The following is a 24,536-nucleotide window of genomic DNA, read 5'->3' on the forward strand; positions in this document are numbered from 1 at the left end:
GTGGCAACAAAAGGAATATACAGTAGAATCATCTATAATAGATGCTCATTTTTATTGGATTCAACAGCATAGTGCAGTGGAAACAATAGCGGCCTAAGGGGACATAATTGTATCTTCACGGGAACAATGATGTGTGAAAAGAAACATGTTTGTGTTCACGAGTGTGGGTGTAGCGGGGTTCCCTGTTATGTTGAATGATGATAAAAGCATAACAGATGCATTTGTCCTGTCCGCAGCCGTACACAGTGAGATAGGGGAACATGTGCCATTGTGCCAGAGGACTCCATGCGCCTGCGTTCCCAACACAGCTCTTTATCTGTGAGCCTGTAGTGTAGAATAAAGAGAGTTGGTGTCATAATCTCATTTCTGATGTCATTTGTAGTTGCAGAGTTACAGTTAGTCTGATGAAAAAAAGTCTTACCCAATTATGACCCCTATGAGTAATTCCCCTACCTTCTTGTTTCATTATTAATTGACAAATAACCTTAGGAACTAAATTATATATATATATATATATATATATATATATATATATATATATATATATATATATATATATATATATATATATATATATATATATATATATAAATCTAATTAATTGATTTCCTATCCAAAGCCTTCTTTTAAAAGCCTGTTTATTTACTGGTGATAAATTGGTATAGTATAATGGTGCAAGTGATACTATTGGTATAGTAACGGATTAAAGAGCCTGACTCAAAGTAGTCACACAAAAGATGTGAAAAAATTAATTGCATATTTATACAACTTGGCTGCTGCCTTTAATAGGTATATAAGATCAAATTCAAATTTGCTAAAATAGTTTTGCACATTTTTTTAGATGTTGATCAAACTGTAATTGAGTCTCCAGTGTTATACAGTACCTAAACGTTCTCTGTTTGATTTTGATCGATCATAATTATAAAATCAGCAATTGTTGATTGTGAGACAATGAGATCATTTAATTTGTTAACATTTTGAATAACAGTATTATCTGCATACATTTGACAATTAGTATTTATACAATATTCCGGAACATTCATGTAAAAACTGGTCCCAGAACTGACCCTTGAGCAATGCCCATTGTAGTACTTTAGTTAGAGGGCCTTATATCATCGCAAATACTTGTGCCCAGGGTTTAAAATGAACTTTTCACTCACCAGCCAATTTGGCTACTACATTTTTTTTATTTTTTTATTTTTAGCGCATAAGCCTCTCCTCCATTGACAACAATAAAAAAAGCCAAAAAGTCTGCTTACCATATAACAGAAGTTTGCATAACACCCGATTCATAAATGATATCTAAACAAAAACTAAACTGTGAAAAAATCTGTAACATTTTATTTTGATGCTCCCCTTTAGACATTCTGTTGACTATATATAACCTTGTACATGTCAACTAATTCATTACAGTATTAGTAGACCGTCTGCCAAATATCTGCTATGCTCCCCAACAGACATTATGCTGACTGTAACTTTACAAGTACATGCCAACTTATTCTACTACCCCTAACCTAGTCTTTAGACATGCAGGTAGAACTTTATTTATAGTCAACAGAATATCTAAATGGACCATCAAAATAAAATCTACTTTGCATGTCACGTGAACGTCTCGAGCTCTTATCTGGAATATGCAACAGTCATAAGCTTCATGTAATGGGACGGTTCTCTGCCTCGGGCCTGAGCATGAGCACATTTAGAGGGCTGAGGGTCATCATGAATTGTCATGAGTTCGCCCTGAGATTAAGAAGACTGTGTTTGCTCAGTTTTGTTGTAGCGTTTAACAGAATAAATGCCGAACTCCATATCACAGGGGGAAATGTATAAGTTCACTTTATATGTGCTTTTATCATGAGTCTATGCTACTAATTTAAACGAAATCATGTTTCCGGGTTGAACCTCGTAAATATTTTTCTCTATATATTACAGGTTGCATCTAATAGATGATCTGTCATTTGAGGACCTCAAGAAATGCTACCGTGGATCTGTAAGTACCAGATGCCCTACACTTCAGTTTCATTATATGTCTAATCTGGATAATAGTGATCTGAAAAATGTTTTGACACTTTTTCATATTTTAAAATATGAAAAAGTATGAAAGTATATTTGAACATATATACAGTGTTTCAGATGAGACATGTTTTTTCTATGTCCCCAGATTCTGTTTGTATAATAAACGACATTATTCGGTCATAAACCAAGAAAGGAGATCTGTAATGGAGGAAGATGTGTTTTAGTTACAGCAGGGACTAATAGGGCAATACAATTTTAAGTCTCTTGAATAAGATATGATAAATAAATTAGTGCTGGGAAAAAATTAATCGCGATTAATCGCATCCAAAATAAAAGTTTGTGTTTGCATAATATATATGTGTGTACTGTGTATAACTATTTTGTATATATAAATACACACATATGCATGTATTTATTTAAGAAATATTTGCATGTATATACTGTATATACATTTATACATAATTTATATTATATATAAATATAAATAATTTATATATAAATAAATAAAAATCTTAAATATATACATGCATATGTGTGTATTTATATATACAAAATAATTATACACAGTACACACACATATATATTATGCAAACACAAACTTTTATTTTGGATGCGATTAATCGCGATTAATTTTTTCCCAGCACTAAAATAAATAAATCCTTCTGAACAATAAAAATTTCCTCCTCCAAAAATCTGATCTGCGCTCAGGAGAATAACCATAAGTGTAAATGTAGACTATAGCCGTCATCACAATAATTATGAACACATTCCACTAACATCTGACACAAGAAAGTGACTGTGCTATATTCCCTAAAAACAAATGCTATTTGTTTTGATATCTTATAATCTTTTACTTGTGTCTCAAGTGTCCAAGGCTCACTGTTTGTGCAAATGATTTTGGCGCCTTGCTAGTTTGTTAGATTTCAGAGTAGATTCTGTGACCACAGCTCTGCTACTCAGGAAGTTTGAGTCAAGTGCCGTTTCTCAATACGCGTTCTTGTCTGTACTTGTGTTCAACGTCATCATTCGCTGCACAAGTTCTGTTCAAAATCAGTTCAAATCTCAGACGTGTTCTTGCATCAAGAGGGGACTTGTTACTTGAGTTGAGACAGCCATGTATCCCAGAATGGTGGAGGAGAAAACCTGTGTAATTTCAAAATACTTCTGTTATTGTGTCATGAAATGTAGCTTGAAGAGTTTCTCAGGCGAGAATGTAGTTGTTTAAAGCTCAAGTCAGTGGTTTATTTATTAAGATTGGGTAACACTTTATTATACAGTGTCTTTGTTACATATGTTCTTCTTACCATAGTAACTTTGTGTCTTTGTTACATATGTACTTACCATAGTAATAACAGTAAATTATGCATAATTACATGCAATTAACCCCTTCACCAAATCCTAATCCTACCCTAACCCTTTAGTAAGTACATGTTATTAATTAAAATTGCACAGTACTTAAATATATAATTACACTGTAACAATGACACCTTAAAATAAAGTGTAACCCAAGATTGCTCCTATTTGAAAATTGTGTAAAATGTTTTTGTAGTTGTGCGATCCAGTTTATCACCAGGCGCTTATTAACCTCGCCTGGAACAGCGTTTCCTCGGCTAGTCCGTCTGTTTGCCGCTGGCTCTGATGTCTCTGTAGTCGTTAAACAAGAGATATAATTTGCCTTGTGTATATTTAACAGGCGACCTTTGCTCTCATGAATCTATAATTTGTCCCCTGGCAAATCTTTTTTTTATTTAACTTTACTGTTGTAGCCTATACTAGACCGCTGACTTTATACGTTTGACTGAATTGTTTGCTTTATTTCTTATTGTATAGCTTCTTATACCAACGTATACTTTTATAATTGATCATTAATTCTGACATTTAACAAAAAGAGACAGGGTTGTGTTTTATGTCATATTTCGTTCAATTACTGTGAAACTAATCAGAATACATATGCACATATTGCCTGAACCACATGTATGTAATGTAAACTAAAAGAGGCAGGGTTGTGTTTTATATTTTGTTTGGTTATTATAAATATTCATGCAGTGAAGATAATCAATGTAGGCTACTTGTTGCCTGAACCATATTTTTTAAATGAAAATGAAAAGAGGCAGAGTGGTGTTTTATAACATAATTTGTTTCATTGCTGCCTAAAATATAGATTAAATACAGAGATAACCAGAGTCGGCCTTCTCCTGAAAGCTAGTTATCATAGATAATAAAGATATTTTTCTTACAAAAACCCATCGCTTCGCGTCAGAAGGCATTTATTAACCCCATTGAGTGGTATGGATTATTTTTTATGGGATTATCTCCCATTATAAAGCTTGGAAGAGCCAGAATATAACTCGTCATTGTATTAGTCTGAAAGAAGAAAGTCATAAACACTTAGGATGGCTTGAGGGTGAGTAAATCATGGGATCATTTTTGGGTGGACTATCCCTTTAAAGATTACGAGGGCACATGAATAAAAAAAATAAATAAAAAAGATGATGTGCACTGATAAATCATGTATAATGCACTCAGGGTTAAACATTCACGGTGCACTCCTGATTGGATCAGCCCATCTACTTAATGAACATCATCCAAATGCATCAGTGAGACGCTCTGAGCTGCAGGAAGCAAGAGTGAGACACACACACACACACACCAGTGAAGACAAATGCGCTAGAAACAAGCCCACAAGTTTTTCCGTCGAGGTGCAGTGGGTGTTTCTTCTGCGGAGAGAGAGAGAGAGAGAGAGAGAGAGAGAGAGAGAGAGACACGCTTGTGAAGGAAGAAGAGACGCTGTTTACCTCACTCACAGGAATAGGACGGAGCTGACGCTGGCTCTCGGGTCCCGGGACAGTGTAACTGCAGCACACACACTGTCTCTCGGCTCGTGTGGAGTGTGTGTGTCGTGTCAGCATGCTCAGTTTGGTGCAGAGCTCGCATCCCTTACGAGAGAGAGCCAGGCTGCAGAAGAGCTGTGCGAAACAGCTGATTTCTCTGTCCTCTGCTTCCTCACAGACCGTCAGCAAGTATAATGCGCAGTTCCACAAGCTTTTCCAGAGCGTTCCCAAAGACGAGCTTCTCATGAAGGGTACGTTCGGTGTCTTTCTCCTTCTATACTGCAACCTCTTCTGTTATCTCCTTATCTAGCATCTCCTTGTCAAGTGACCTTGTGAAATTACTCTCTTAATAGTGCAGCTCTTGTTTTGGTTTATGTGAAATTTGCGCATTGTTAATAAAATTGTCCATTAAATACAGAAAGGGGCAAAGATCAGAAACCACTTGCTTCCAAATTATTGCATTTTTATAATTGAATAAACATTTGAAGTTTCAGTTTAATTTACATGCATTATTATTTTTAAGAAAATATTTAGTCTAAACAATACTCACTACCGTTTAAAAGTTTTAGATTGGTATAAGAGAAGTCTCTTCTGCTCACCAAGGCTGCATTTATTTGATCAAAAATACAGTAAAAACAGTAATATTATTAAATGTTTTTACAATTTAAAATAACAGTTTTCTATGTCAATATATTGTAAAATGTAATTCCTGTGATCAAAGCTTAATTTCCAGCTTCAGTCTTCAGAGTCACATGATCCTTCAGAAATCACTCTAATATGATGATTTGATACTCAAGAAAGGTTTCTGATTATCATCAATGATGAAAACAGTTGTTACATTTTTCTGTCCGGGTTCTTTGATGAATAGAAAGTTCAAATGCTCAGCATTTATCTGAAATATAAAGCTTGTCTTACATTACACACTATACTGTTTTTTGATAAACGCAACCTTGGTGAGCAGAAGCGACTTATTTTTTAAAAAACATTAAAAAACGTACCGATCTAAAACTTTTGAACGGTAGTGCATATTGTTATATTACATATTTTATAATGTGATATACAATTCACAATCATGATAACTGGCGTGAGAAGTTTATGTTTATAAATGCACATTAATTTAATTGATTAACTTAGTGTGTCCCTAGAGCTGCACGAACGCAATTTTATGTGAAACCTGATGATCATATTATCCAGTAATATGCAAAATCTTTTTTTGTATTCCAAATATTTTATAATCCTAAAACTTTACTTCAAGCATTAAATTATATTTGGAATCCCAGATTTTTGGTGTTTGGACCCCAGTGCATTGCTTGTTCATCTTGATGTTTGATAATGTTGTTATCAGCATTTTAACCGCTTTGAGCCGTCATTCAAGTGAAACGACGTCAGAATCTGATCAGCACACTTCAGTGTTCAGTCCTCTTGAGTAAGTGCACTTGTGACCTCTTCTTTAGTGTACTCCTGTGCCCTGCTGCGAGACATACTCCTGCAAGGCCGACTCTACATCTCTCGAAACTGGCTGTGCTTCTACGCCAACCTCTTTGGTAAAGACATCAAGGTGAGCGTCATGTCCTCAGCTTATGATTAGAGACACGGCTAGAAGGTTCATTCCCTGGAAACGGTGGCAAATGTTTAATTTGAAAACTGAACGTTATATGAAGCTGTATTTTCCCACTGTACACAAAGAACTGAAGCCTATTACCACCATATAGGGCTTTTCACACTTGAACTAGTTAACCATGGGTCATTGTAAACGGGGTAAAGCGTTCCTAAACCCTGGGTTAACTTTCTTTATGGTTAAGGCCTGTTCACAGCTTCACACCAAGATTGATAACTATAAAGATAACTTGACGATAAGTAGGCCAATAGTAGCACCCACACCAGCGGACGATATCGTTCTGTTTAAAGGAGAACTCCGGTCAATTTTAACATTGAGCTCATTTTTGAAGCCCAGGTAGTCGATTGCCGAGTTCACGCATATAGGTTTAGTTACCAATGATCACGCGCGTGAACTCGGCAATCGACTACTTTGGACTTCAACCGAAAAACAGGATGTAAACACAGGTATTTGCGCTGGCTTAAATAACATCATTTTTATACATATCTTTCACATCTACTGCAGTCAGATCCACTCGTGTTCACTCTGAAGGAATCTCTCACACTTTCTGTGCACTTGTAATGACACATCAAGGATGTTAAGAGGCTAAAAGCAGGTTTAGTGCTTGCCCCATTGAAGTCAACAGGGTGCAAATTTTACAAATAGAATAACTCTGTGTAGGTAACACCGATTTTTGACGTTGTTCTCTGTATTGACAGCACTCCAAATGTACAAAAAAATGAGCTCAATGTTAAAATTGACCGGAGTTCTCCTTTAAGCGCGCTACAGTTTTGTCGCCTGCCGCGTTAAAACCTTGAGCTCTCTAAAGTCTGGTGGATTCTGATTGGCTGTCATTGTTTTTATCGGCCATCAGTTGAAAAAAAAAAAAAGACTGTAAAAGTGATTTCTTGGATATTGTTTCTCTGTGCCGTTATTGTTGTGGTGTGAACTCTGCTATTCTTTTATATTTAGAATGATTTTTAGAACGTTATCATTATAGTTATCGGCTCAGAGAAACGATACCATTGGAATCACTTTATAAATTTTTTTTTTTCCAGCTGATGAACGATAAAAACACTGACAGCCAATCAGAATCCATCCTGCATTAAAGTGCTTGAGCATTTAAAGCTACAGATGCTTAGAATAAACAGAATGATATCGTCCGCTGGTGTGGACACTAATATAGTTATCATTATAGTTATCGTTCTTGGTGTAAACGAGCCTTAACCCTAAAGTTACATTTTTATCAGCCCTGTCACAGCTTAATTTCATAATTTCAATAAATAGCTGGGAATGTTTTGGTAGTATCAATTCCAGTGTACTTTGTACTAAATCCTGTTACTGTATAATTGGCAAATATTATATAGATGATGATCGTAAATAATCATATAGATGTTTTGTTCACATCAAAACATCAGCTGCCATGTTGCAGTTTGTTATGCTGAATTAAGCGTAATGTTATATTGTGACCTGCGTTATTTAGTAATTAGATGAAGCTGGTCCAGTTTCCATCCTTGAGAGGGAAAATGTTTTGGTAAACGTAGATGCACTTTGAAACACGTAACTTTCTCTTGCCTCTCAGGTGGCCATTCCTGTTGCGTCTGTGCGGATGGTGAAGAAACATAAGACAGCAGGTCTGGTTCCCAATGGCTTGGCTATCACCACAGACAGCAGTCAGAAGGTACGTTTCCACTGGGTTCCAGGTCACCGGCCGGCAGATTGAAATACAAAGCTTAGTCAGCACATGTTGCGCTGCTGCAAAACACCGGAAATGCAAATGGATGCAACACTGAGACTCCAGGTCACAGTATGAATCCTTGACTTGGATTTAGTCAGCATTTATCACACATTGTATACTTTTTGTTTAGTGAACTGTTTAATTCTTGTTAGGTACAGTAGGTAACACTGGTTTAGAAAGTAAACCCATTATTCAGCAGTGCAAAGAACGGATGATCAGATGGTATATCAGAGGTAGCTCAGATCATTTTGTCTTCATGGGAAACTTTCTCAGAGGTCCTATTGAAATCTCTGAGGTTTGATTGCAGACTCTGGTATCTTGGCAAATATGAATATTTGTATAGCTCTTTTGAATCTCTAGAGGAGAAACGAGAGATTATTGCACTGAAAAAAATGGCTTTGAAACAATTTTCACAAAATAATTTCAAAGAAATGGCAAGTAACTATCCAAGCTTGTTTCCGCCATGGAATAAAACAATGAAAAATAAATAATAATTTTTAAGACAATTGAAACATAATTGTGTCGTTTTACCCCCGCAATTGCGAGTATATCTCGCAATTCTGACTTCTTTTCTCTAAATTTTGAGATATAAACTTGCCAATTGCAAGTTATAGAGTCTTATTCTGAGGTAAAAAGACTGACTTTTTAAAATTAAGTTAATAGTACGCAATTCTGAGAAAAAAGGTCAGAATTGCGAGTTAAAAAGTCGCAATTACTGTACCTTTTTAGTCAGTGACGGAAACAAGTAACACTTTATTGTTTGCATGTTGCACGTTAATTGTAAAAAATTCTCAGGAGAAGCAAAAGTCACATTTACTCTAATTTCCATCCCATTGCTATCGATAAAAAGTTGAAAACTTTTCCAGAGGATAATACATTGCTCAGGAGAATGGATTTTTATTGTCTCAGAAGTTTCTCCTAAAATTCCACATCAATACATACAAATAGAGACAATTGTTGACACATTGTAGCAACAATTATACAGCTATAAACAGCTATCATTTAAGAATTTAATGAAAAATGTGCCATTAAGTAAGATTTCTGTCTTTTGCACACACTCACACACTCATTCAACTCTAGAGGGAATTCTCTGACATCTCATGTGATTTTTCTTTCCATTGGGAGGGTCAGTGGACTTGGCATCAGATTCTTTTCAGTTAAAACTTCAGTTAGCTCATATTACTGTAGAACTTGTCAGAGCGTATATGAGCACGGTATTCATGTTGAAGAGTGTTAAGAGCAGTTTTATTGGAGATTGCTATGACGATTAATGCCTGTAATTCTATAGTTCTCAAAAGCAGTAATTTACTTCCTGTTCAGTAAAAGCAGAACAAAACGACATTGTGAAAATTGAGTATTGCTGCCTTGAATTGCACCTGGTAAAATCTTTGGTATTGCAGCTACTATGAACTAAAGTTGGAATCAAAATTCAGAAGCAACTGAATCATAAAATTAAATGGTGGCAAATTCTCTTTCTTGTGTTTTAAAGATAAACAGGTGAATACACTTGCATCTCTTTTACACAACCTATATTCTTTTTTATACATGGCATCTCGCAAATAATCAATTGTGACATATATCCGAGTTAAACGGCTTCTCAATCAATATGTAGGGCGGGACTTGATTTTGTCCGCGGGGAATATATTTGATGGGAGTGGTTTGCTATTGGTCGATCTCATGTGAGTGACAGGTTGCCCCGCCCTCATCATGTCGCTGCAAGAGGGAGGGGAAGATATTTTAATTAACGATTTGCACGAATAAATCATTTAAAATAATAAATATTGCAATATTCCATAAAAAACGGTCAATTTTGATTTCATGGTGACTTTAATTTGCATGAAGCATACTGAAATATAACTTCCACTTCTATCCACTGTCGTTTGCAAACATATTTTCAGATATTTTTCAGGTTAACGTGCACCTTCTGAAGTCGGGTATCATTGAGAATTTATTTGGTCATTCATGTGCACATAATTTCAATATTTTCCCCACTCCACTTGAAGGTTGCATTTGTTTTGAATTAATACATGGGATCGGCTTTCACTCACTCTTAGTGATCCTTTTCCTGGTAGTGAGATTATATGTCGCTACATTGTGAAATTAAACCAGAGTGGTTTGTCTCAATCTCTAACCTCTGCTGAAAAATCCAGCTAAAATCAGTTTAAGGTGGTAAATGTGTCTTGGAACATGGACAAATAGAGGTTCTTTATTGGCATATATGGTTCCATTAAGAACCTTTAACATCCATGGAACATTTCCATTGCACTAAATGTTCTTTTTTAAAGTAGAAAAGGTTTCTTTAGATTATTAATATTCTTCACACCAAGAAAACACTGGTTATTTTAAGAATTGATCCCTGAAAGATTCTTTGGGGAACTAAAAATGGTTCTTGGCATCACTGTAAAAACATTATTTATAAGAGAGTGTGTTTCAAGCTGGTTTAGATGGTTGACCAGATGGTTCGCCAGCTTTCATGTTTTGGAAAACGGTAGCTCTTTTTTATTGTTTTCCCCACTGTTAACCAGCTTGGACCAGTTTGAAACCAACTAACATGTTTCAAAACCAATAGCTGGTTTTAGCTGGGTTTTCCAGCAGGAATGTTGGTTGACATGCCACATCCACCATGTATTATAATGTTTTGATATGTTTGTGTCCTCTCCTTGCACAGTACGTGTTTGTGTCTCTACTGTCCAGAGACAGCGTCTATGATGTGTTGAGACGCATCTGCACACATCTACAGGTGAGAGTTACTCTATACCCTTGGGCCGGATCGTTATATAAACAGCATTAGCCTAATAACAAGTGTGTTGTATTGCTATCTGTCGTACAGGTCAATGGGAAGAAGATCCTCAGCCTCAAGCAGTACATGGAGGAGCCTAACTCTTTATCTCTGGTACGTTTCAGAGTCTACATTGATCTGGCTTCTGGAGAACATTTTGCATGTTACATTTTCATGCATAATATCCGCATGCTAATTATAGTGATCGACTCATGTTGGCCAAAGTGCTTTAAACACCAATACAATACATATTGTTTCAAAACAGCTTTACAAAAATGCTTGTTTCAGTGTTACAAGTATTCTGTTATCAGCCAGAGATGAGTGTATCAAAGGAATGTGCATATACTGCTATAAAATAATACATGTTATGTGGTTAGTTATACGTCATTTTAATCATGAAAACTCTTACGTTATTGAATAAGGTAATGTTAATGTATTTGGTCTTGGTGAACTAGAAGTTGCAGAGCAAGTATGGATGCTAATACTGCTAATAAATCCCGTAACAGATCTAGGCAGGTGGAGCTGGGGAGGTGGAGGGTCTTTGAAAGGACTAGCCTACAGCAAACACTGAAACAGACTATTTAAATGTTTAAGTGTTGAGCAAGCAATATCATTGGATGCAGGATCAGAAGAGGCCAATCAGATGGTGAATGCTTGCAGAATGCATGTAAAGGGCCGATCAGCCTGCGCTCCCTAGAGTTTCATGACTAAACTAGATATTTATTCAGTCAAGCAGACAAAAAACTTGCGCAATTACAACTTGTGCTCGTATTGATTACAATATAAGGATAAAATTACAATATTAGGATAATATTTTAAAGCTTTGCGTGTCGATTCCAGAGTTCCCGTCATCTGAAATCTTCACAATTGTCCTGAAAACATTGGATGCAATCTGGAGAAGACGTAATCTGTAGTTACTCCATCCCAAGGTAGAAACAGGGAAGGAAAAGGAGAACATATCAGTTTATTAGAAGTATTACATGAATGTTTTGCGCCTCTTTGCTAAATTAGCTGCAAACTCTGCGCCTTGTGCATTTAGTCTCAAATTAGTCTCATTACAGAATGTCATTTGCAATACTACTTCCAGACGAATGCAGGCTGTAAATGATTGTTTATATAAAAGGGATACGCGTTTTCAGTGGGCGCAGTTCATTCTTAGTGTGTCCTGTACTTCCATGTGGTGGTGTAGGATGAGTTCCCCGTCCCTGAAGTTTTCCCCGTCCCAGACGAGTTTCCTCCGGTGCTGAAGTGGAGGAGGAAGCCATCAGTCGTGTCCGTGTCGTCTTCTCTTCCTGATTTACTGGGAACCTCCACCAGCAGCCTGAGTGCCGTAGACGCCCCTTTCCAGACAGACAAGCCTCTGGAGGGTGAGTGACCCGCCAAAAAACGTACTTACATATTTGATGCTATGGACAATGGTATGTGGTATTCTGTAAAGTACCTGGGAGTAGCATTTATATGTCATGTATGTATGCATCTGACAACTTTTTTTGAAAGGGGTAACGATGGGTTAGAAGTTATAAAAATTGTCAGTATTTTATATGTCAGATGTACAGGTGAAACTCGAAAAATTTGAATATCATGCAAAAGTGTATTTCAGTAATTCCAATTAAAAGGTGAAACTAATATATTTAGTATATATAACTATATACATATGCAGGGCTTGACATTAACTTTTTTGCTCACTAGCCAATGTGGCTAGTGGTTTTCCAAAGTTACTAGCCACACAGCATTTTTACTAGCCACATTTTTGTTGTTGTGAAATTACCTGATAAAAGTTGACCATGGCGTGCTAAAATGTACTTGAACTAGATTTACAACCCTTTTAAATGTAAAACCACTGTATACACCCAAATCAAGACTACATAAATATATAACAATACAGGTCATTATAATTAGCTCTGATAAGGTTGTGTGTAAAGCTCCTTTTTTTAAATAAAACCATGTATTGTGTATTATGTAGCCACATTGCTCCACCGGCATACGACATAACTCCAGCAGGTTCTTTGCTGTCGGTCACTAGCGACAATACTCATTAGGGCTGTGAAAATTGCTCAAAAATGACCTTTGAATATTCCCTCTAAAAAAAAAAACATAGCTTATAGGCCTATTCGAACTATTCGAACATCTGGTTGCGCATTTTGTCAATGACGCGCATTAAGTCAATAACAGGACAAATTAATACAAAGAGACATAACTACTTGTATAGGTAGTTTATTTAAGTTTAAACATATTTGACAACGTATTACCTACACGAAAACAAGTAAATCAACTAATAAGACCGCAGACCTCACTCACTCTCGCTCGCAGGCACTCTTTCTCTCTCTCGCCCTCACCCTCAACACCAAACGCGAATAGAGCATCTGGCGCGAGTGTAAAGACGCGTTTACGCGCGTCTGGAGGTCTTGCGGTGCGAATGAGGCGTCACGCGCTCTGTGCATAACAGTTTAAAAATGAACAACAATAAGCGAATGTTGAGAGCTGATCAATAGTTTTATGCAAGCAATTTAAGGTCGCGACTCTTATATAGCAGGCTTCATTCAGTGATTGAAACAAATATTATTAACATTGATTGAAGTTTTACAGTATAAATAATTGACATTGAATGCTCCGAGCGAGCTGTGCTGTGGTAAACATGGAACTTTTCCTTGACATGAAACGGTAAATAATCAAACCAGTGGAAGCCTGCAGTGCATGAAACTGCTGTATCTAACCTACCTTATTCATGCAATATCTATTCAGTCAGTACAGTAGCCTACACTTCACTAATGTTTCTGTTTAACGTTAAATAAAATGACCCCTCAGGCAGCGCGCCCACTCGCAAAGCAGACAGCCGCGCCTCTGCTACCGCGGGCGTTTTTCCACATTCGAATATTAATTTTCACCTTCGAAATTCTGTTTTTTTTTTTAAAACTATTTGAATATATATTCGAATTTAGAATATTCGTTGACAGCCCTATGGGAGTTGTAGTGTCGTAGTGTCACACTTATTTTCAGATGCCTTTTGAAATGACTACAATTATTCAACCCGCCAAAGTGGCTAGTTGGAGTGACTGTGTTACCCGCCACGAGCAAAATCCACCCGCATTTGGCGGGTTGGCGGGTGTTAATGTCAAGCCCTGTACATATGCATGATTATACTTTTCAGAGGGCCGACATTTCTGTATTTAAAATCTTTTTTTATTATTGATTTCATGTAAAATTCAAATTTTCTGAGATTTTGAATTTGGGGTTTTCATTAACTGTAAGCCATAATCATCAAAATTATAACTTTTGCACTATATTAAAATTTTTCGAGTTTCACCTGTATTTTGTTGTGGGTCTTTAGTATAGTATAGATTGAAGGATGTTTTACGTACAGTATATCACGTTATCAGTGTTGTGTGTGTTCTGTTATCAGATTATTTTCGAAGTAAATCCTTGTTAAATTTACACCAGTAACACGCAGTGTGCAGGACAAGTCAATGAAAAGTTGAATAGAGAAATCTAGAATATTTCAGATAGTTAATGCTCTTTGTGAACGTTCAAGCAAAAGCCGCATGATGTCTGTCAGTTGATCTGTATTGTGCATTAAATCCAATTATTCAGAAGATTGCTGCTTGACCTCAGAAATCTCTATAAAGTGATTTAAAAATAAAATCTCTAGTAATCATGAACATCCGGACAGGTCAAAGAAAAGTAATTCTTTGGTACTATAAATATAACCTTTTAAAACAAAATATAAATTAAAATAACTACCATTACTAATATGTAATGTGTATAAAGTATACATGAAATACCTACATGATCTATTGCATTTAACAAAATGTGAAACTATAACTATAACTTGGAAATGAGATGAGCAATATCAACCTTGATGTCTTTCTTGACTTTCATCAAAACATTCATCAAAACTGAAGGCAGTTGAACAATGTAAGTATAAATAGGTATATTCATTTCCAAGATAAATCATTGGATGGCCCTTTCTGAAATAAACATGTGACGTAATGAAATTACTGCCGACCGATGAGAGAATCTGTCCGTTTTTGTGCTGAACTTCTGAGGAGGGTAAAGCCAGGTAAAACTCTGCCGTTGGAAACGCATTATGAGCGGATTAATTTCTCAGACCAGACTGGAAGTTAATGTCCCCATTTGATCTAATACTTCTGGGATGGAATGAAAAAATGTCCATTAAATGATTTTGTTTCATTCGGGAACAAGCTGATCACTTGACTTTGACGTCACATCTCTGCCGGTGTCGTGAGTGGCTGGTTGACTGGCAGGAGTCGGGTCCATTATGCAATACGGGATTAATCCCAGAAGGAGATTAAAAAATGTGGAGATAAAACATTAAAATATCAGCCTCTGCTTAAGACTAATTGATGTAATACTTTTAAATGCTTGTTTGGATAATGTTAAAAGCTGTGTTTGGCCGTTATGGGTGGTTCACATGTTCTTTGGGTATTTTATTTCAACATACAGCATTTCTCCAAATAAAGTCTCTCAACTAAAGGCCCCAATATACAGTACTTCAAGCCAAATCGAAGAGCGAACTGGTGTGAACGGTCATTTCAAACAAAAACAGACCAAAACGAAGTTCGTTTTGCACCTAAACGCCTTTGAACTATCATTGGTCCGTGGTGATGATGTAATAGGTGGGTGTGGCTCTGAGGCTCCGCCTTTTCAACAAGGAAATCTTCTGTGAAACATGAACACACTGGATCGTTTCTTTATAGTAGAAACTGTAGTTGTAATTCTAATTGAAAGTGACTTTTTAATACATTTTTAGTAATGTAAAGCTACTTTAAATCAATCTATTATTGTATAAAGAGCTATATAAATAAATGACATGATTGAAGCGCTGGTGCAAACATCCACATCGCTACGATCAGATGCTTTCTGAACGGCTGTTTTCTCACCGCTGTTGGTTATTGTGTTATTGAGAGGAGCGCGTGCAGAACATATTTATATATTTAAGTTTACATATAAACGTCGCTCTCATCAGTATGGACGGCATACTGTTTGCTAACAGTATATCGCTGGTCACGTATTTTGAACTTTTTTACCTCTAAGCGAAGAATGAAAAAGCTTCGCTGTGAGTATATCAGGGCCTTAAGATGAGACCTGTGTTCAGTGATTAAAGAAAGAAAAGACTGGTGTAATCAGAACGTTTCCTCATCCTGTGATTCTGTGATCCGCTTCAGATCAAGGTCTGGAAACCAAGACGTTCCTCCTGACAGAGACGATTCCAGAGCTGGGTCAGATGGAGTACCAGCTCCTGAAGTTCTTCATCCTGCTGTGAGTTTGTCTGGTCATCCTCGCTGTGTGTCCATTCCTTTATTCTTACTCTTAGGTTTGCTTGTGTGGTATCACAGAGACCGGTGTATTGTTTCAGGACACCTAATTCACTTGTATCATCATTTACACACACGCACACACACACACACACACACACACTCTTACACACTAGCACTCACACACATGCACACACATATACTCACACACACGCACGCACACACTCACTCAGACATACACACACATGCACACATACTCAGACATACACACACGCACTCACTTAGACATACACACACATGCACACACTCACACAGACACGCACACACACACACACACACACACACACACACACACACACACACTCTTACACACTAGCACTCACACACATGCACACTCACACACACACACACACACACACACGCACGCACACACACACTCACTCAGACATACACACACATGCACACATACTCAGACATACACACACGCACTCACTCAGACATACACACACATGCACACACTCACTCAGACACGCACACGCGCACACACACACACACACACACACACACACTCTTACACACTAGCACTCACACACATGCACGCACACACATGCACGCACACACTCACTCAGACATACACATATGCACACACACTCAAGCGCACACGCACACACTCACTCAGACATGCACACACTCACTCAGACATACAGACACATGCACACACACTCAAGCACATGCACGCACGCACACACTCACTCAGACATACACACACATGCACACACACACACACACACACACACACACACACACTCTTATACACTAGCACTCACAAACATACACACACACATACTCACACGCACGCACGCGCACGCATGCACACTCACTCAGACATACACACACATGCACACACACACACACACACACACACACACACACACTCTTATACACTAGCACTCACAAACATACACACACACATACTCACACGCACGCACGCGCACGCATGCACACTCACTCAGACATACACACACATGCACACACACTCAAGCACACACACACATTCACTCAGACATACACACCCATGCACACACACACACACACACACACACACACACACTCTTATACACTAGCACTCACACACACACACTCTTATACACTAGCACTCACATGCACACACACACTCACACGCACGCATGCACACACTCACTCAGACATACACACACATGCACACACACACACACACACACACTCACTCAGACATACACACACATGCACACACTCACTCAGACATACACACACACACACACATCACCTTTAGCATTTTTCAGTTTTAATATGGGTATCGTGTCAAACGTATTTAATTAAATCAAACTATCTAGATCGACACATACTTGGAAAATTATATACGCATAATATCATACTTTTTTAGTCAACTTTTCTTCTAGGCTTTATAAATAGATCAAATCAAGAGGCAGGGGAGATTTTCTCATTACTTTTGTCACTCAAACTTGTGTGTGTTTGCCAGTCCACCTGTTCCAGTAATCCGTCCCCATCGGCTCCAGCCGGAAATAATGTGGAGCGGCCGGAATAACTCACGTGTGGAAACTGGCTCCACATGCGCACACCAGGAGTGGAAACAACACACTTAGTTAACAGAACAAGATGACATCTCGGGAACCGCAAATTATTATGAATCAACAAATTCACCCAACAAAGACATTAGGAGTTGAAAAAAGTTTTCAGAACAACCTTTATATTAAAAGAATACATTAGATTTCAACTATTTACCTTTGTGTGCTTAATGCCTATACATGAAACTATATGAAAACTCATATTCAATATAAAAATATTAATAATAAATAAATAAAAATATAATAGAAAAATCCATAATAAAAGCGAATAATATAATTTATTATTATTAATACTACTACTACTAATATATTAAATAATATAAAATAATATTATTTTTTAAAATAAAATAACATAATAATAATAATATTAAAATAATAAAATTAATAAATGAATAATAATAAGTGAATAAATTATCATTATTATAAAAAAAGAATATATTAAATAATAAAAAACATTTTGCTTATATCCTCTGCTCTTCAGTTGAGAATTAATAATATTGAATAAATTATAATTAATACTAATTGTAACTATTACTACAACTAAAAATAATAATATATTAAATAATATAAAATAATAATAATAATAATAAAATAATACAATTACATTATAATACATTAAAATAATTTTAATTTGAGAATTCCAAATCTCAATCTCTTTGGCATTATAATATTTAGGTATAGCTTACTTTTTTTTAGAAATAATATTTATGAATATAAAATTAAATGAAGTGTTTTTATTTAATTTACTTGAGCAACCGAGATGACTTTGTGATCATATCAATAGTTGTGTTTCCATTAGATGTGAGTGACCAACGCTGCCATCTAGTGTCCATCCGAACATTCCTACGGCTCTCCGTTAACTCGTCGCTCTCATCGCTCACGCTGTAGTTCTTCTGGTCTTGTGTTTCCCTTTGAAATGTGCCTTCTGTCCCGCAGAATTATCCTGCTCATCCTGTCGTCGTGTTACCTGGCCTTCCGTGTGTGTAGCCTGGAGCAGCAGCTCTCTTTCCTCAGCAACAACCCTGCACTGACTCTTAGAGAGAGGTATGTGATCCCACACTCTCTTACGTCATTCACGCCAGTCTTAACGCTCGTTCACCAGTGCTGTGTGTCCGTCTGTCTGTCCACACACAGGTAACTACTGACGGTCAGATGTCCACAGGAAGGTCTTCCGGCGCTGGCGCTCTCTCTCTCTCTCTCTCTCTCTCTCTCTCTCTCTCTCTCTCTCTCTCTCTCTCTCTCTCTCTCTGTGGCCACCTTGCAACTATGCAAACAAACTCACGTATTTATGCAAAGTCTTTCTCGGATTGCGTTGACAATGAGCCTGAAGACTGCGAGTGTTCTCAAATAGTCCTTGTGTGTTACTGGACTGGAGAAGAAAGGACCCGACCAGCCTACGCTACTTGTGCATTATTAACATGATGAAGGGCTCTGCTTCCCCTGTTTGTGGTCACTCGTCACCTAATGTATCAGTCGCTTTACATCCAACCAGTCAAATGACTTTTAATAGGTTGTAAATCTCTTGAATATATGTATAGCTCAGGATCGAATGCAGTATATTTGGATAAGATTATTTTATTTATTGATATGCAAGCCATGTTCTAGCTCTTCCAATAGGATTTTAGTTGACCTGAAAATCTCTATCATGTACAGTTTGATCAGGTTGTGTGATAAGGTTTACCGTGTTCACGCCTGGGCGGAATGTTTATGGCATAATGAATGTTTACTCAAGTAAATCTTGAAGCTGTTGAATTCATGGACAATAAAATAGTGCATGTATAGTTTCATGTACTGTCTTAAGGTTATCATTGTGCTGTTGTTGTTGGTGTTTCCTAAAGCATATTGTGCAGATTTTATATATTTAACCATGTAAAGCCTGACATATGAAATATTAGTCAGAAAAATCTAATTTTTTGAAATGGAACAGTTTATTAAATCTTTAGACAAAATATATATTAAAAAAAAGTTACCAAAAATGTGCTTTTTTTGTTTTTTGGAGTATCATTTTTGATAAATCAGGTTTTTATCAGGCTCTCAAGGAGGAGAGTTAAAAAAATTGGGAGTTAAAAAATCATAATCATAATCATAAAAATCCTAATGTTATAGAGGAATTGCAGTTGGTTTATATCATTCATACTGACAAGCAGCCTTTGGAGTATCATCATTGGCAGCTATCAAGCCACTCTCTAGCAACCAAACAGTACCCTAGCAACCATTTAGCAAGACCTATATCTCTGCATCAGAACATCGTAGAGATAGAGAGGCTCCTTTGACTAATGCTAGCAAACATGACTTTTGAGGACTATATTACAATAGGACAGTGTGAGGAGGCTACCGCTGAGGTCGGTCAGAAGTATACCCTATGCTTTCCTGTAGCTCAAACAGTAGAGCGTTGGTGCTTGCAACACCAAGGTCATGGGTTTGATTCCCTGAGAAAGCAAGAACTGAAACCTGATAAGAATGTAAAATGTGTACCTTGAAATGCAATGTAAGTCGCTTTGGATAAAAGCATCTGCCAAATGCATATGTAAATATGTAAATACCTATCAACACCCTCAATCTGGGCACGAAGGCTCTGCCACTTGTCTGGAAGTTCAGAGAGAAGTACAAGCACCACCTAGTCCTCCCAGGGCAGTTCCAAACTACCTCGCAAATGACCTCGCATGATCGCAAACCATAAGTGCCATGGTTCAGGTTATATTGAGACCGTTCTTGAGGCTCAGCTGATCACAAGTGGCTGCTTGAAGATTGTGCTCCAAGGCCCTCTTCTGCCTCAAGACCGTCTGTGAAGCACTGGAGTAGTTGCTGCTGGAGCGTTTTGTTGAGGAGGAGGGTGTCCAGCTAACTCGTGAGGCTATGCTCAACATCACCACGTCGTGTGACCGACAGAACTTCAACCTTGATCTTCAAGATGACTCCACCCTCAACATCATCAGGTATTATCTGGAGTATCAAGACAAGGTCTGCAATCACCAGCATATGTCCCAACATTGCAAAGAACCAACAGGAAAATAAACGTGCGCCTGTACTAGCAGCGTACAAACTTCAGCATATTCTGAATCTCTAACATTTAATAATAGACTTCTAATCAACACCCTCCTGTTATGTGCAATGAGCAATATAATCCTTCAGACAAAAAAACAAATAACATTTTGCTGTAGCAAAATCACAAACAGCTTTGATTTAAAAAATATAGAATTATGTACCAGCAGCTCTCATACAAAAATAATGCTTGTGGACTTATGCGTATTCTGAATGATTAATAACATACAAAGCTGCTCTTATTCAAAACTAAATCATAAAGAGTTATGACTTGAAATTTGACCAAAAAAAGTAAATGAACATCTGCAGAGAACACAGTCAAAATGTAACTTTTTGTGACTGCCATTGCACTGATACACATTGTGACTGTGGAGGGCCGTGCAGTAAACCTACGTATAACGTCCATATAACAGATCTGTTTACAGCATATTGATGTGAAAACTAAACAATACATAAAGCAGCTCTCATACAAAAAATATAAAATAGGTCACAATGAAATTGGCAATTTTCCATAAGTTAGCTTTTAACGAAGAGGGTGCCGTTCAGTTCTCGCGCTCAGCCATCCTACGTCTCTGTTATGCGCACGCCACAGACTGTCCAGGCACTGCGCTTCAGAGTTCCGCCTTTTGAGTTCCGGCAATATTACGTTATTAGAAAGAGAAAAAAAACATTTAGAAAATCGATTTTGGACATTTGTGAATCGATTCAGAATCGTCCACATCCGCATCGCGATGCATCTAAGAATCGATTTTTTGTCCCCCACCCCTAGTCCACGTATAGGCGCAGAGAGCAGATGGGACAGAGAAAAGCCAGGGCTGGGTCTGCCTCCTCCAGGGGCAGCGCTTGCAGGTTCACCAACTGGTCCTGGAAGGGAGTGGTAGGAACCTTGGGCACCGGGGTCTCAGGATAACGTGAGAGTTGGCCAGGCCGAATTCTAGGCACGATCTGTCAACCGAAAATGCATAAAGGTCCCCTACCCTCTTGATAGAGGCCAATGCAACCAGGAGTACTGTCTTCCAAGACAGAATTTTTAACTCTGCTGATGAGCAAAGGCTCAAAGGGTGGTCTCTGCAGTGTGGTAAGCACCAGAGACAAGTCCCAAGAGGATATCGAGTGAGGGTGAGGAGGATTCAGTCTGCTTGCCTCCCTCAGGAACCTGCCGATCAGGTCGTGCTTTCCCAGTGACTTACCCTCGACTGCATCGTGATGTGTGGCGATAGCAGCAACATACTCTTTAAGGGTGGAGGGAGACAGCCTTCGCTCCAACCCAGCTTGCAGGAAGGAAAGTACTGCCCTGATCGAGCGAGTTCGGGGTTCTCCTGGTGAGAAGAACACCACTCAAAGAACAGGTTCCACTTCAATGCATAGAGGCACCTTGTAGATGGGGCTCTACGGAAGTGATGGTGCCCCGTCTCTGAGAAAGCAGGTCCCTTAGAGGAATGGGCCAGGGAGGGGCTGTTGTGAGGAGCACTATTTCTGGGAACCAGGTCCGGTTGGGCTAGTAAGGCGCAACTAGCAAGACCTGCTCCTTGTCCTCCCTGACTTTGCACAGAGTTTGTGCGAGAAGGCCCAGTGGGGGGAAACGCATGCTTGGGTAGGCCCCAGGGCCAGTTGTGTGCCAGTGCATCTGTGCCAAGGGTCTCCTCGGTCAGGGAATAAAACAACTGGCAGTGAGAAGTGTCCGGGGCAGCAAACAGATCTACCTGTGTGGTCCCGAAGCGCCTCCAAATCAGCTGGACCACCTGGAGATGGAGTCTCCACTCTCCCGGGAGCACCTGCACGTCGCTAAGGCCTGGGTGTAGGCTGCTGCTGTGGCTTAGCATGAGTGGAGGACGCCACAGGAGGACAGCCTCGACGACGAGCAGACAGAGGGTCAGGGTGCAGACAGGGCAGGATGTGCCGGATGGCCTCCGTCTGCTTCTGGGCAGCCGAGAACTGTTGGGCGAACTAGACTAACTGTTCCCAGAACTACTAGTAGTGGGGGAAACCCCGATGGTCCTGATGACCAAATTTGTGAGCAAGTGCTCACCTTTCTGTGGTGGAGTTTAAGAACACAGCCATAGTCATTAGCCGCTTTCCGACCGGAGGAAACTTTTCACAGTTCCTAGAACTATTGGCTATAGTACCCGGATGTCGGTGTATTCGCACCGCAGGAACTAGGAACGATTTAAGTTCTAGGAACTCCATTTGGAGGAACTAATTTAGGTCCTACTTCAGAGTAGGGTCTAAACCAGCACTATAGGAACTACCCGTGACGTTAGTGTACGCTGATTGGCCGAACGCACGCGGAACACCAGCACCCGCCATTTTTAAAACAGCTAGAATGTAAACACACAGATTATAGCCTATATATTTACTCCATAAACTAACTATACAAACATGGAAAACAGTGATAGATGGGTCTCTAAACCTTTATGCTGAAGAGAAAATCCAACGCAACTTTGAGGGGACCAAGCCAAACATGATTATGTATTTCTGCCCAGCTAGCAACACTGGACATCAACCACACGGCATAGGCTAATAACCTTTTTTCATATACTGTCTACTTTCTATAACAGTTCTATCTAATAAGATATTAAACAGAATTGTTAGACAGATTGCTAACTAATAAACACAGAGAATGCGAGCATTGTTGGCTCTGGCGTTCTCAGCGTCGTCAAAATAAAGGTTCTTCGGGCCGTCAAAATAAGTCACCGTGCTTGCGTCACTCCCTTACCCCTCCTACCAGTTCCTATGGCCACTTGGCCAGTGCGAACGCAGACAGCAAAACCGAGTTTGGGGGAGAGTAGTTCTTAGAACTGTTTAGAAGTGGACAGTTCCTAGAACTACTTGGTCGGAAAGCAGCTATTTTCCTGCAGAGAGAACATGAACTATTCACAAAAGCAGCCCCAGCGTGCTGAATGCCCAAACACGAGAGGCAACTATTGTGGCCGTCTGCTGGCGCCAGGGAACGACCACACCCAAACACGCACAGGCGGAATGACATCCTGAAAAGGACGCAGTGTCACACCTGGGTTGCTCTTTTAGTGAAAAATATATATATATTTTTCTCTTTTATAGTGCTGAGGCACACAGGGATGGCCGCTGTGCACATTAGAGATAGTGGAGCCTGCTGTGCACTCTGGAAATGCCCACTGAACCGAAAAAGAAATTTAACTTGCTGTAAAAACAGCAGTTGTTGAGCTTTGTACAGCTTGCGGCCACTCGCTGATCGCACATCACACCAACACTATCCAAAGAGAGAGAAATCCCATGAAGTACTTTGGAGTCTGTTGCTCAAAGACAAACAGGAAGCTCGGCTCAGAAGTGAAAAACAAAGGTGGGTGCATCCGCTTCTGGGCGCAAAATGCAAATCTCTCACGCCAATGTGCATTGGCTCATTCTGTAGACACTCAAAGATGATAGGGCTCCCTGAAGTGATCCCAATTACGTCGGCATGTCGACGTAACTTCAAAATAACCAACTGAAAGGGAACTGTAGGCTACAGACCCATACAGACACCTGTTTAATGACACCAGACCCATACAGACACATATTTACAAATCATACGTAGACAACGAGCTACAACCAACAATTTTCCTCAAAACGAGCTTTATAATATAAAATATATTATAACATATTTGCGAGGGAAAAATATT

The 24,536-nt window shown here is 38.6% G+C and overlaps 1 protein-coding gene across 1 annotated transcript in view; it reads left to right on the forward strand.

The window, feature by feature from the left end:
• The window catches only part of gramd2aa (GRAM domain containing 2Aa), a 30,937-nt gene extending 11,110 nt beyond the window's left edge, over nucleotides 1–19,827 (forward strand). Inside the window, exons 3-12 of the mRNA XM_081359650.1 lie at nucleotides 1,930–1,987; nucleotides 5,023–5,095; nucleotides 6,299–6,402; nucleotides 8,024–8,122; nucleotides 10,848–10,919; nucleotides 11,010–11,072; nucleotides 12,148–12,325; nucleotides 16,142–16,235; nucleotides 18,793–18,900; nucleotides 18,991–19,827. Coding sequence (XP_081215776.1) covers nucleotides 1,930–1,987; nucleotides 5,023–5,095; nucleotides 6,299–6,402; nucleotides 8,024–8,122; nucleotides 10,848–10,919; nucleotides 11,010–11,072; nucleotides 12,148–12,325; nucleotides 16,142–16,235; nucleotides 18,793–18,900; nucleotides 18,991–18,994 — 853 coding nt within the window. The 3' untranslated portion in view covers nucleotides 18,995–19,827. The remainder of the gene's footprint in view (nucleotides 1–1,929; nucleotides 1,988–5,022; nucleotides 5,096–6,298; nucleotides 6,403–8,023; nucleotides 8,123–10,847; nucleotides 10,920–11,009; nucleotides 11,073–12,147; nucleotides 12,326–16,141; nucleotides 16,236–18,792; nucleotides 18,901–18,990) is intronic.
• The last annotated feature ends 4,709 nt before the right edge of the window (nucleotides 19,828–24,536 follow it).

The sequence above is a fragment of the Scardinius erythrophthalmus genome (assembly GCF_964197995.2).
Source record: "Scardinius erythrophthalmus genome assembly, chromosome: 2".
NCBI lineage: Eukaryota > Metazoa > Chordata > Actinopteri > Cypriniformes > Leuciscidae > Scardinius > Scardinius erythrophthalmus.